The 12,752-nt window shown below is 47.8% G+C and overlaps 1 protein-coding gene across 2 annotated transcripts in view; it reads left to right on the top strand.

The window, feature by feature from the left end:
• LOC141272882 (uncharacterized) overlaps window positions 1–12,752 on the top strand; it is a 556,358-nt gene that overhangs the window by 362,721 nt on the left and 180,885 nt on the right. Inside the window, exons 1-4 of one of the 2 annotated variants that reach the window (XM_073684049.1) lie at window positions 751–879; window positions 1,604–1,744; window positions 2,064–2,243; window positions 4,014–4,137. In XM_073684049.1, the coding sequence (XP_073540150.1) occupies window positions 1,661–1,744; window positions 2,064–2,243; window positions 4,014–4,137 (388 nt within the window). In that variant the 5' untranslated portion in view covers window positions 751–879; window positions 1,604–1,660. Of the gene's footprint in view, window positions 1–750; window positions 880–1,603; window positions 1,745–2,063; window positions 2,244–4,013; window positions 4,138–12,752 lie in introns of those variants that run through there. The other variant, XM_073684030.1, reaches the window with a different exon arrangement.

Here is a 12,752-nt window from a genome sequence, read left to right as displayed (position 1 = left end):
AAAGTCAACACCGTGTCATCGCCTTTATGACTTATAAAACTAATACAATAGGTATTAAAGCTACACATCGATATCAATCATTAAAATAGTAATCAAAGCAAGATAGGAAATAGTAACCATAAGATGCAAGAAAATGTGGAGACGTGACGCAGAGCGATGTCTTATCTACAAGCGGAACAAAGTTTAATAAGAAAAAAAAAAGCCGCAACCGACAAATCTCAAACTTATATTTATAGAAATATTGTAGAAATAACATCATCATGTGTCTTTAGAAATACACACTGCTCACAAAACTAAAGGGAAGGACTAAAAGCACAGGATAGAACTCCAAGCAAATGAAACTTCTGTGGAATCAAACTGTCCACTTAGGAAGCGACACTGATTGACAATCAATCTCACCTGCTGCTGTGCAAATGGAGCAGTGGTGAAGAGGTGAAGGACCTGTGGTGACGTCAGCGCCATGTGATGAAGAGGCGGAGCTTTTCTACCCAGAGCTCCGCTACTGATCACATGGTGGTGACGTCATCACAGGTCCTTCACAACTTCTCTCCTGAGCTCCGCCCCCACTGATCACATGGTAATGACGTCACCACAGTTCCATCACCACACCTCCACTGAGCTCCGCCCCCTGATCACATGGCGGTGACGTCACCACAGGTCCTTCACCACGTCTCTCCTGAGCCCCGCCCCCTGATCACATGGCGGTGACGTCACCACAGGTCCTTCACCACTTCTCTCCTGAGTTCCGCCCCCCTGATCACATGGCGGTGACGTCATCACAGCTCCTCCCGCTCTCAGTGCAGCAGCTCCGTCCTGGGTGTGCGCAGCTCTTGCTCTCTGGTATCAGCCAGCAGCAGGTTTCCGCTTCCCGCCATTCCGGTGAGATTACAGGGAGGGTTTGTGGTGAATCTGTGAGAGGAGAGTGTGGGGTGAGATCAGAGCTGTTCCTGTGGAGGCTCCTGCTCCATGTGACTGCGGCTCCTCAGTGTTGTATGGGGGATGTGCAGCGGCTCCTCCTCACCTCACCGCCCCCGCTGGAGGTGGAGTTACCACGGTGACCGTCCCCCGCTGGAGGTGGAGTTACCACGGTGACCGTCCCCCGCTGGAGGTGGAGTTACCACGGTGACCGTCCCCCGCTGGAGGTGGAGTTACCACGGTGACCGTCCCCGCTGGAGGTGGAGTTACCATGGTGACCGTCCCCCGCTGGAGGTGGAGTTACCACGGTGACCGTCCCCCGCTGGAGGTGGAGTTACCACGGTGACCGCCCCCGCTGGAGGTGGAGTTACCACGGTGACCGTCCCCCGCTGGAGGTGGAGTTACCACGGTGACCGTCCCCCGCTGGAGGTGGAGTTACCACGGTGACCGTCCCCCGCTGGAGGTGGAGTTACCACGGTGACCGCCCCTCCGCTGGAGGTGGAGTTACCACGGTGACTGTCCTCCTACGAGGCTGATAATGAGCGGTCAGGTCGGTGGAGGAGGCCGCGGTGGAGTTTGTGGCTTTTCCTCCAGATTCTTCCTGATAAATGTCGGATATTTGGGGCAGAATTCAGTGATTGTCGTTATATCGTCCCCTGTGATCTCCATCTTCTCCTTTATCATGAAGACGCCGGCAGGACGAGATCCCTCCAGCTGATCCAGTGCTCATCCCTCCTTCTCCTGAATGACCCCGAGGATGGACGAGGACGAGACCACCAGAAGATTATTACACTTCACCCTGGAGATCATCTCCCTGCTGAGCGGAGAGGTAACTCCTCTACATTTCTATCAGCTTTATTGTGTTATGTAACAAGTCCGACATCGGGAAGAGGAAATCCAGAAGAGGAAGAGAAGGATTCTTTACTGTAAGAGCAGTGATTGTGTGCAGCTCTCTGCCAGGAGGAGTTGTCATGGGGATTCCCTATAAGAGCTGTAGAGGGGCCTGGATGTCTGTCCTGAGTGTAATAATATTCCAGGTTATGGCCCCAGATTACTGGAGACGGTTATTGGTCCCGGGATTTCTACTGATTGTCAGATCTGGAGTCGGGAAGGAATTCTTCTCCCTAAGTGTCTCTCTCCATACACAGGATTACACAATAGTGAGGAAGACACCGGGGGAGGGTGTGACTCCCATCATCCATCTCCAGGAGTCAGGAGGGCAGAGCCCGGGCCCCATCACAGAGCCTCCCCCGCACCCCCCGATACATGAGAGGAAGAAGAAGATCCTAGAGCTCAGCAACAAGATGATTGAGCTGCTGAGCGGAGAGGTGACTGCTGGGACATTTTACAGGACAGCACTGGAGGATTCTGGGTGATGACCGGAGAGGTGACTGCTGGGACATTATACAGGACGGCACTGGAGGATTCTGGGTGATGACCGGAGAGGTGACTGCTGGGACATTCTACAGGACAGCACTGGAGGATTCTGGGTGATGACCGGAGAGGTGACTGCTGGGACATTATACAGGACAGCACTGGAGGATTCTGGGTGATGAGCGTAGAGGTGACTGCTGGGACATTATACAGGACAGCACTGGAGGATTCTGGGTGATGACAGGAGAGGTGACTGCTGGGACATTATACAGGACGGCACTGGAGGATTCTGGGTCATGACCGGAGAGGTGACTGCTGGGACATTATACAGGACGGCACTGGAGGATTCTGGGTGATGACCGGACAGGTGACTGCTGGGACATTATGCAGGACATCACTGGAGGATTCTGTGTGATGACTGGAGAGGTGACTGCTGGGACATTATACAGGACAGCACTGGAGGATTCTGGGTGATGACCGGAGAGGTGACTGCTGGGACATTATACAGGACGGCACTGGAGGATTCTGGGTGATGAGTGGAGAGGTGACTGCTGGGACATTATACAGGACAGCACTGGAGGATTCTGGGTGATGACTAGAGAGGTGACTGCTGGGGCATTATACAGGACAGCACTGGAGGATTCTGGGTGATGACCGGAGAGGTGACTGCTGGGACATTATACAGGACAGCACTGGAGGATTCTGGGTGATGAGCGGAGAGGTGACTGCTGGGACATTATACAGGACAGCACTGGAGGATTCTGGGTGATGAGCGGAGAGGTGACTGCTGGGACATTATACAGGACAGCACTGGAGGATTCTGGGTGATGACCGGAGAGGTGACTGCTGGGACATTATACAGGATGGAACTGGAGGATTCTGGGTGATGAGAGGAGAGGTGACTGCTGGGACATTATACAGGACAGCACTGGAGGATTCTGGGTGATGACCGGACAGGTGACTGCTGGGACATTATACAGGACAACACTGGAGGATTCTGGGTGATGAGCGGAGAGGTGACTGCTGGGACATTATACAGGACAGCACTGGAGGATACTGGGTGATGAGTGGAGAGGTGACTGCTGGGACATTATACAGGACAGCACTGGAGGATTCTGGGTGATGAGTGGAGAGGTGACTGCTGGGACATTATACAGGACAGCACTGGAGGATTCTGGGTGATGACTAGAGAGGTGACTGCTGGGGCATTATACAGGACAGCACTGGAGGATTCTGGGTGATGACCGGAGAGGTGACTGCTGGGACATTATACAGGACAGCACTGGAGGATTCTGGGTGATGAGCGGAGAGGTGACTGCTGGGACATTATACAGGACAGCACTGGAAGATTCTGGGTGATGACCGGAGAGGTGACTGCTGGGACATTATACAGGATGGAACTGGAGGATTCTGGGTGATGAGAGGAGAGGTGACTGCTGGGACATTATACAGGACAGCACTGGAGGATTCTGGGTGATGACCGGACAGGTGACTGCTGGGACATTATACAGGACAGCACTGGAGGATACTGGGTGATGAGTGGAGAGGTGACTGCTGGGACATTATACAGGACAGCACTGGAGGATTCTGGGTGATGAGCGGAGAGGTGACTGCTGGGACATTATACAGGACGGCACTGGAGGATTCTGGGTGATGACCGGAGAGGTGGCTGCTGGGACATTATACAGGACAGCACTGGAGGATTCTGGGTGATGACGGGTCAGGTTCCTATAAGGTGTCAGGACGTCGCTGTCTATCTCTCCATGGAGGAGTGGGAGTATCTAGAAGGACACCAGGATCGGTACCATGAAGTGATGATGGAGGAGCTCCGGCCTCTGACATCACCAGGTGAGAGGAGACTCTTGTTGGCTCCGGTGGATGTGATGACGTCTCTCGGCCTCGTCCTATAATAGATGATTTTTCTCCAGACTTGCTCTGGTTTCTCTACATTTTCTCACGGCTTTCATTTTCCTGATTATTCTCTTCTGATCTGTGAGTTGCGATCTCTCCGCTGTCGTCGCGTCTTCATGAGTCTTGAGTATTCATCCTCGTGTGAAAATATTGGGGCCTTAAACCTGCGATCATATAAATATCGGGCTTCATAGGAAAACCTTTGTGTAAAGACTCGGCAGTTATGGCAGCCTATTGTTGGGACCCTGCGATCAAGTGACTGATTGACAGGAGAATAGGACACCCAACCACTTACATGGCACTGTCAGGGTGTCAGCAGAAGTGAAGTGGTTAAATGGCTGCAATCGAAGCTCGCTCTACATAGGTGCACCTGCCATCCTCCATGCATGTACACCAGATATCAGGAAGGGGTTGAAGAACCTTATCACATGACGTTAGAATGCGCGGGACGGTGTGTTCTAGCCTCAAGGGCTCATTGATAGCAAATTGTCAGGCGGTCTGCTCTTCCTCTTCATGGGATCTAAGCAGAACGATCAAAGTGGGATGATGACGAAGATGTGGGCCCTGCAGGTACTTTGAGCTGCTGTCTCGGGGGTACCGTGACAGAGAGTGGTTTTCTCTATTTCAGGGGTCAGTAGATCGCAGCGTTTGGCTACACACACGCCTGCACTGGTTGGATCTGCTTTGCTTTCCAGATAGCTATGCAGAGTTCTCTTGTTCGGCTGTTGCAGCGGTTAAACTCTCTTACTTGTCTCCTAACTCAGCACAGAAAGCTTTATCTCAGCTGTTCTGATTTTCTCCACTCCCTTCTGGTATAAGTGCTTACTACTTGGGAGTTGCCAGTGATACCTTGCTATATCTAGTTTGGTTTGGAGCTGTGAGAAGTCATTTAGGAGTCGTCTCTCGAGATTGCTGTTTGGAAGTTTGTCTTGTGTCTTCTTTTTCTTTATCTCCCTTTTGGTTTTCCTCACTCTTCCTTTCCCATTTCTATACCATTCCATAGCCTGGGTGCGCATTGAGTGATTGCTGCTTTCTTTTACCTTTGTCTGTTTCCCTTTGTGTCTTTACTGTAGAGCAGGACTAGCGTTTCTACTGCCCCACACCGCACACTAGACAGTGCCGGGCTTAGAGCAAGACAGGGATAAGTACGCTATCGCAGCACGGTATGAAAGAACCAGTCAAGGGACGTCAGGGAGCTCAGGGTTACGCGGGGCAAAGTTTCAGGGGTTACCCTTCTAATCTTTCCCTAGTGGCTTCTCTTCCCATCTGTCTCCCCGTGCACAGTCTGGCTCCTTGATGGAGCGTGACAGCAGTCCAAGGGTGATCATATAAACTTAAGTCATGTATTATATGCTTCTAACCAGTCCCCCATCCTGGTATACAGTGGGTACAGAAAGTATTCAGACCCCTTTAAATGTTTCACTCTTTGTTTCATTTCAGCCATTTGGTAAATTCTAAAAAGTTCTTTTTTTTTCATTAAAGTACACTCTGCACCCCATCTTGACTGAAAAAAAACAGAAATCTAGACATTTTTGTAAATTTTATAAAAAAAAACAAAACTGAAATATCACATTATTATTATTTCTTATTAAATCTACAAGGGATGGGTGAGGATACATTAGGTGAGGGTAGAGCTGGTCATGCAGCGGTGGTTACTGCAGGTTGTAGGCTTGTCGGAAGAGGTCGGTCTTCAGGCTCCTTTTGAAGGTTTCCACTGTCGACGAGAGTCTGACGTGTTGGGGTAGAGAGTTCCAGAGTAGGGGGGAAGCACGGGAGAAATATTGTATGCGATTGTGGGAGGAGGAGATAAGAGGGGAGTAGAGAAGGAGATCTTGTGAGGATCGGAGGTTGCGTGCGGGTATGTAATGGGAGACTAGGTCAGAGATATATGGAGGAGACAGGTTGTGAATGGCTTTGTATGTCATGGTTAGGGTTTTGAACTGGAGTCTCTGAGCAATGGGGAGCCAGTGAAGAGATTGACAGAGAGGAGAGGCCGGGGAATAGCGCAGGGACAGGTGGATTAGTCGGGCAGCAGAGTTTAGGATTGATTGGAGGGGTGCAAGAGTGGTAGAAGGGAGGCCACAGAGCAGGAGGTTGCAGTAGTCGAGGCGGTAGATGATGAGTGCATGCACTAGTGTTTTTGCAGATTCATGGTTGAGGAATGTGCGGATCCAGGAGATATTTTTGAGTTGGAGTCGGCAGCAAGTGGAAAGGGCTTGGATATGTGGTTTGAAGGAGAGTTCAGAGTACAGGGTTACCCCAAGGCAGCGAGCTTGAGGATCTGGGGAGAGTGGACAGCCATTGACTATGATGGATAGGTCAGTTGGGGGGGGTGAATGGGATGGCGGAAAGATGATGAATTCTGTTTTGTCCATGTTAAGTTTTAGAAATCTAGCAGAGAAGAAGGATGAAATAGCAGACAGACATTGTGGGATTTTGGTTAGTAAGGAGGTGATATTTGGTCCAGAGAGGTAGATCTGTGTGTCATCAGCATAGAGGTGATACTGAAAGCCATGAGACTCTATGATCTGTCCCAGGCCTAAGGTGTAGATGGAGAAAAGTAGGGGTCCTAGAACTGAACCTTGGGGGACACCGACAGATAGGGGGCGAGATGAGGAAGTGGTGTGTGAGTGGGAGACACTGAATGTCCTGTCTGTTAGGTATGAGGAGATCCAGGATATAGCCAAGTCTGTGATGCCGAGAGATGAGAGAGTTTGTAGTAAGAGGGAATGATCCACTGTGTTGAAGGCAGATGACAGGTCTAGGAGGAGGAGGACAGAGTAGTGTCGCTTGGATTTGGCGGTTAGTAGGTCGTTTGTGACTTTAGTCAGTGCAGTTTCAGTAGAATGGTGCGGTCGGAAACCAGATTGTAGGCGGTCGAAGAGGGAGCAGGAGGAGAGGTGGGAGGACAGCTCAGAATGGACGTGTTGTTCCAGTAGTTTTGAGGCATAGGGGAGAAGTGATATGGGGCGATAGCTAGTCAGAGAAGATGGGTCAAGGGAGGGCTTTTTGAGGATGGGTGTGATTGAGGCATGTTTGAAGCATGAGGGGAAGACACCAGTTGTTAGTGACAGGTTGAAGAGGTGGGCTAGGGGTGGGATGAAGATAGTGGTAAGGTTTGGGATGAGGTGGAACGGGATTGGGTCAAGTTTACAGGTGGTGAGGTGTGATTTGGAGAGTAAAGAGGAAAGTTGATCTTCCGTAATAGTGGAGAAGGTGGTTTTGGAGGAGGAGGATTGAGTAGATGTGGGGGCTTTAGGCATAGGCTTTGTCTGATGGTGTCAATCTTCTGCTTGAAGAATGAGGCAAAGTCTTGGGCTCAAATAAGAGGAGAGGGAGGAGGCACTGGGGGATGGAGGAGAGAATTGAAGGTGTTGAATAGTTGTTTGGGGTTGTGAGACAGGGAGGATATGAGAGATGAGAAGTATGTTTGTTTTGCTGCAGTGAGTGTGGACTTGAAGGTAGTGAGGGACTGTTTGAATGCGATGAAGTGCTCATTGGAGTGGGACCTTTTCCATCTACGCTCAGCAACCCAGGAGGCCCGTCGCATTTCTTTAGTTAGGCTGGTGTGCCAGGGTTGTCTGTTGATTGTGCGAGTTTTGGTATGTATGAGGGGGGCGACCGAATCGAGAGCTGCAGCTGTTGTGGTGTTGTATAAAGTGGCAGCAACATCTGCATCATGTAAGGAGCTAATGTCTGTAAGAGGCAGAAGGGATTCAGAGAGTGAGTGTAGGTCAAGGTGTTTGAGATTTCTGCAAGGGTATGCAAGTTTGTGGAGTGGGGATTGTTGCCCTGGAGAGGAGAGGGAAGAGAATGTGAGTAGGTTGTGGTCAGAGAGAAGGAGAGGTGAGTTAGAGAGGTTAGATAGGGAACAGAGGCGGGTGAAGATGAGGTCCAGTGTGTGGCCGTCTTTGTGGGTGGGTGTGGAAGACCACTGAGTAAGGTCATAAGTATTCAGACCCTTTGCTCAGTATTGAGTAGAAGCACCCTTTTGAGCTAGTACAGCCATGATTCTTTTTGGGTATGATGGAACGAGTATTTCACACCTGGATTTGGGGATCCTCTGCCATTCTTCCTTGCAGATCCTCTCCAGTTCCATCAGGTTGGATGGTGAACGTTGGTGGACAGCCATTTTCAGGTCTCTCCAGAGATGCTCAATTGGGTTTAGATCAGGGCTCTGGCTGGGCCAGTCAAGAATGGTCACAGAGTTGTTCTGAAGCCACTTCTTTGTTATTTTAGCTGTGTGCTTAGGGTCATTGTCTTGTTGGAAGGTGAACCTTCGGCCAAGTCTGAGGTCCAGAGCACTCTGGAAGAGGTTTTCATCCAGGATATCGCTGTACTTGGCCGCATTCATGTTTTTTTCAATTGCAACCAGTCGTCCTGTCCCTGCACCTGAAAAACACCCCAATAGCATGATGCTGCCACCACCATGTTTCACTGTTGGGATTGTATTGGGCAAGTGATGAGCAGTGCCTGGTTTTCTCCACACATACCTCTTAGAATTATCACTAAAAAGTTCTATCTTCGTCCCATCAGACCAGAGAATCTTATTTCTCATAGTTTGGGTGTCCTTAATGTGTTTTTGAGCAAACTCTATGCGGGCTTTCATATGTCTTGCACTGAGGAGAGGCTTCTGTCGGGCCACTCTGCCATAAAGGCCCGACTGGTGGAGGGCTGCAGTGATAGTTGACTTTGTGGAACTTTCTCCCATCTCCCTACTGCATCTCTGGAGCTCAGTCACAGTGATCTTGGGGTTCTTCTTTACCTCTCTCACTAAGGCTCTTTTCCCACGATTGCTCAGTTTGGCTGGACGGCCAGGTCTAGGAAGACTTATGGGTGTCCCAAACTTCTTCCATTTAAGGATTATGGAGGCCACTGTGCTCTTAGGAATCTTGACTAATGCAGAAATTCTTTTGTAACCTTGGCCAGATCTGTGCCTTGCCACAATTCTGTCTCTGAGCTCCTTGGGCAGTTCCTTTGAGCTCATGATTCTCATTTGGTCTGACATGCACTGTGAGCTGTGAGGTCTTATATAGACAGGTGTGCGCCTTTCCAAAACAAGTCCTATCAGTTTAATTAAACACAGCTGGACTCCAATGAAGGAGTAGAACCATCTCAAGGAGGATCACAAGGAAATGGACAGCATGTGACTTAAATATGAGTGTCTGAGCAAAGGGGCTGAATACTTATGACCATGTGAGATTTCAGTTTTTCTTTTTTAATAAATTTGCAAAAAATGTCTACATTTCTGTTCTTTTTCAGTAAGATGGGGTGCAGAGTGGACTTTAATGAGAAAAAAATGAACTTTTTAGAATTTACCAAATGGCTGCAATGAAACAAAGAGTGAAAAATTTTAAGGGGTCTGAATACTTTCCGTGCCCACTGTAGGACCTCAATTCATGTGCTTGCTGAAAAAAATGTGCAAAATACGCCAAAAAGAGGTTTCCATCGCTGTGCCGATACATTGCTTGTACTGTAAGAACTGAAAGCAATCGTGAGAAAGAATAAAATCCAAGCTCTCACTAGTGAAAGATATTCATCGCTTTTCTGAGACTGTGATAAGATGTATTTAATGGCGTCAATTCCAACGTGGTGGGGAATTCTGGCATATAAGCTCACAACGTGTATAGATGCCAAAGAAAAATCTGGCTGCCATAATAAAATCCCCCGTGTCCTTAATGAACGACGGAACCTGTTTTAGCAAAGGTTTCAGCATCCAATCTCAATATTGGGAAAGTGTCTGTGTAAGAGAGCCAGTCGCTGCAATAATAGGGCGTCCAGGAGGATGTGTAGGGGATTTGTGAATTTTGGGAATGGTATACCAGTATGGTTTCAACGGAAATTCTGGGAACAATCTCTCAGCTATTTTTTAGATAGGAAGCCACTTTCTACATATTTCCTTCAGAGGGATCGTAGAACATTTTTATATTTGTTAGTAGGATCACTAGATAGTGTCATGTAAGTGGCAGTATCTGATAATTGTGCAAGGGAGGCAATGTAGTCCTCCTCCGACGTGAGGACTATATTGCTGAGTCCCTTATCAGCTTTCCTAATCACTACGTCATCCCAGATCTTAATGTCATTCAGTGCTGTAGTCTCATTGATCGTTAAATTGGGGATTACTGTCTTATATATAAGTGATTCTACATCTCTAATGACGCGGTTTTGAAAGCAATCCACAAGGTTGCCAGGAGAAATCGGCGGCATGTAGGAAAAAGACAATCCACCCAAAAAGGGGGAAAAAACATCTTGCAATGAAACACGTTCCGGTTGAGAAATTGCATTAGAGTCATCTGGGCAATCTAACGACTACAATAAATTTAGTATCCGCCTGTACACTGTGTGCTGAATTATTAGGCAAGTTGTATTTTAGAGGATTATTTTTATTATTGATCAACAACTATGTTCTCAATCAACCCAAAAGACTCATAAATATCCAAGCTTAATATTTTTGGAAGTTGGAGTGGGTTTTTTTTAGATTTGGCTATCTTAGGAGGATATCTGCTTGTGCAGGTAACTATTACTGTGCAGAATTATTAGGCAACTTAATAAAAACCAAATATAATCCCATCTCACTTGTTTATTTTCACCAGGTAAACCAATATCAGTGCACCAAATTTAGAAATAAACATTTCTGACATGCAAAAACAAAAACAAAAAAATTAGTGATCAGTATAGCCACCTTTCTTTATGAGGACACTCAGCAGCCTTCCATCCATAGATTCTGTCAGTTGCTTGATTTGTTTTCGATCAACATTGCGTGCAGCAGCCACCACAGCCTCCCAGACACTGTTCCGAGAGGTGTACTGTTTTCCCTCCCTGTAGATCTCACCACAGCCTCCCAGACACTGCTCCCAGAGGTGTACTGTTTTCCCTCCCTGTAGATCTCACATTTTATGATTGACCACAGGTTCTCTATGGGGTTCAGATCAGGTGAACAAGGGGGCCATGTCATTATTTTTTCTTCTTTTAGACCTTTACTGGCCAGCCATGCTGTGGAGTAGTTGGATGCATGTGATGGAGCATTGTCCTGCATGAAAATCATGTTTTTCTTGAACGATACCGACTTCTTCCTGTACCACTGCTTGAAGAAGTTGTCTTCCAGAAACTGGCAGTAGGTCTGGGAGTTGAGCTTCACTCCATCCTCAACCCGAAAAGGTCCCACAAGTTCATCTTTGATGATCCCAGCCCATACCAGTACCCCACCTCCACCTTGCTGGCGTCTGAGTCGGAGTGGAGCTCTCTGCCCTTTACTGATCCAGCCTCTGGCCCATCCATCTGGCCCATCAAGAGTCACTCTCATTTCATCAGTCCATAAAACCTTTGAAAAATCAGTCTTAAGATATTTCTTGGCCCATTCTTGACGTTTTATCTTATGTTTCTTGTTCAGAGGTGGTGGTTTTTCAGCCTTCCTTACCTTGGCCATGTCCCTGAGTATTGCACACTTTGTGCTTTTTGATACTCCAGTAACGTTGCAGCTCTGAAATATGGCAAAACTGCTGGCGAATGGCATCTTGGCGGCTTCACGCTTGATTTTCCTCAATTCATGGACAGTTATTTTGCGCCTTTTTTGGCCAACACGCTTCTTGCGACCTTGTTGGCTATTTTCCATGAAACGCTTGATTGTTCGGTGATCACGCTTCAAAAGTTTGGAAATTTCAAGACTGCTGCCTCCCTCTGCAAGACATCGCACAATACTGGACTTTTCAGAGCCCGTCAGATCTCTCTTCTGACCCATTTTGCCAAAGGAAAGGAAGTTGCCTAATAATTAAGCACACCTTATATAGGGTATTGATGTCATTAGTCAACACCCCTCCTCATTACAGAGATGCACATCACCAGATTTACTTAATTGGTAGTTGGCTCTCAAGCCTATGCAGCTTGGAGTAGGACGACATGTATAAAAAGTATCATGTGATCAAAATACTCATTTGCCTAATAATTCGGCACACAATGTAGTTGAAGATCATTTAGATTCAAAACCGAACATCCTAATATTGATGAACTACATGGGATCTCTCCTTCCGGACTGGTAGAGGCATTGTTAGTTGGGCGATGTTGAGCAAAAACCTTTTTCAAGTATAATTTCCTCGTGGCTTTGAATAAGTGAATTTTAAATCCTACTGGCTCAAAATTCGCAAGCAAACAAAAATTCAAACCCATAGCCTGTGTGCCCACGATGCGTTTTTTAAGTGTTTCCGCAGCGGCAAAAACGCTGCAGAAACGCTTAAAAAAACGCTTGGTAGAAGGTCTGCCATGTTCCCCAATGATAATCCGCATCTGCTGTGCACATGCTGCGGAAATTTCCGCTGCGGATTATCATTGCGGAAAAATATGCAGCACTACCAATTATTTTGTGGAAGCGCGGCGTTTTCGCTGCCATTGACTTGCATTGGAACGCATGGAATCCGCATCACTGCATCTGTACATGCGGAATCCAAGCGTTTCCATGTGCGGACGGTACCCGGTTGTGGAGAAGAGGAGACTCTCCTCCGGACCTGGGTACCATAGAACCTGTAAAAAAAAGAATAAAATAAATATTATATTTACCT

This window comes from Phyllobates terribilis, unplaced genomic scaffold (genome assembly GCF_046119375.1).
Source record: "Phyllobates terribilis strain yellow unplaced genomic scaffold, ASM4611937v1 Scaffold_1__5_contigs__length_1240528914, whole genome shotgun sequence".
Lineage (NCBI taxonomy): Eukaryota > Metazoa > Chordata > Amphibia > Anura > Dendrobatidae > Phyllobates > Phyllobates terribilis.
This window is presented reverse-complemented; position numbering and strand designations above follow the sequence as displayed.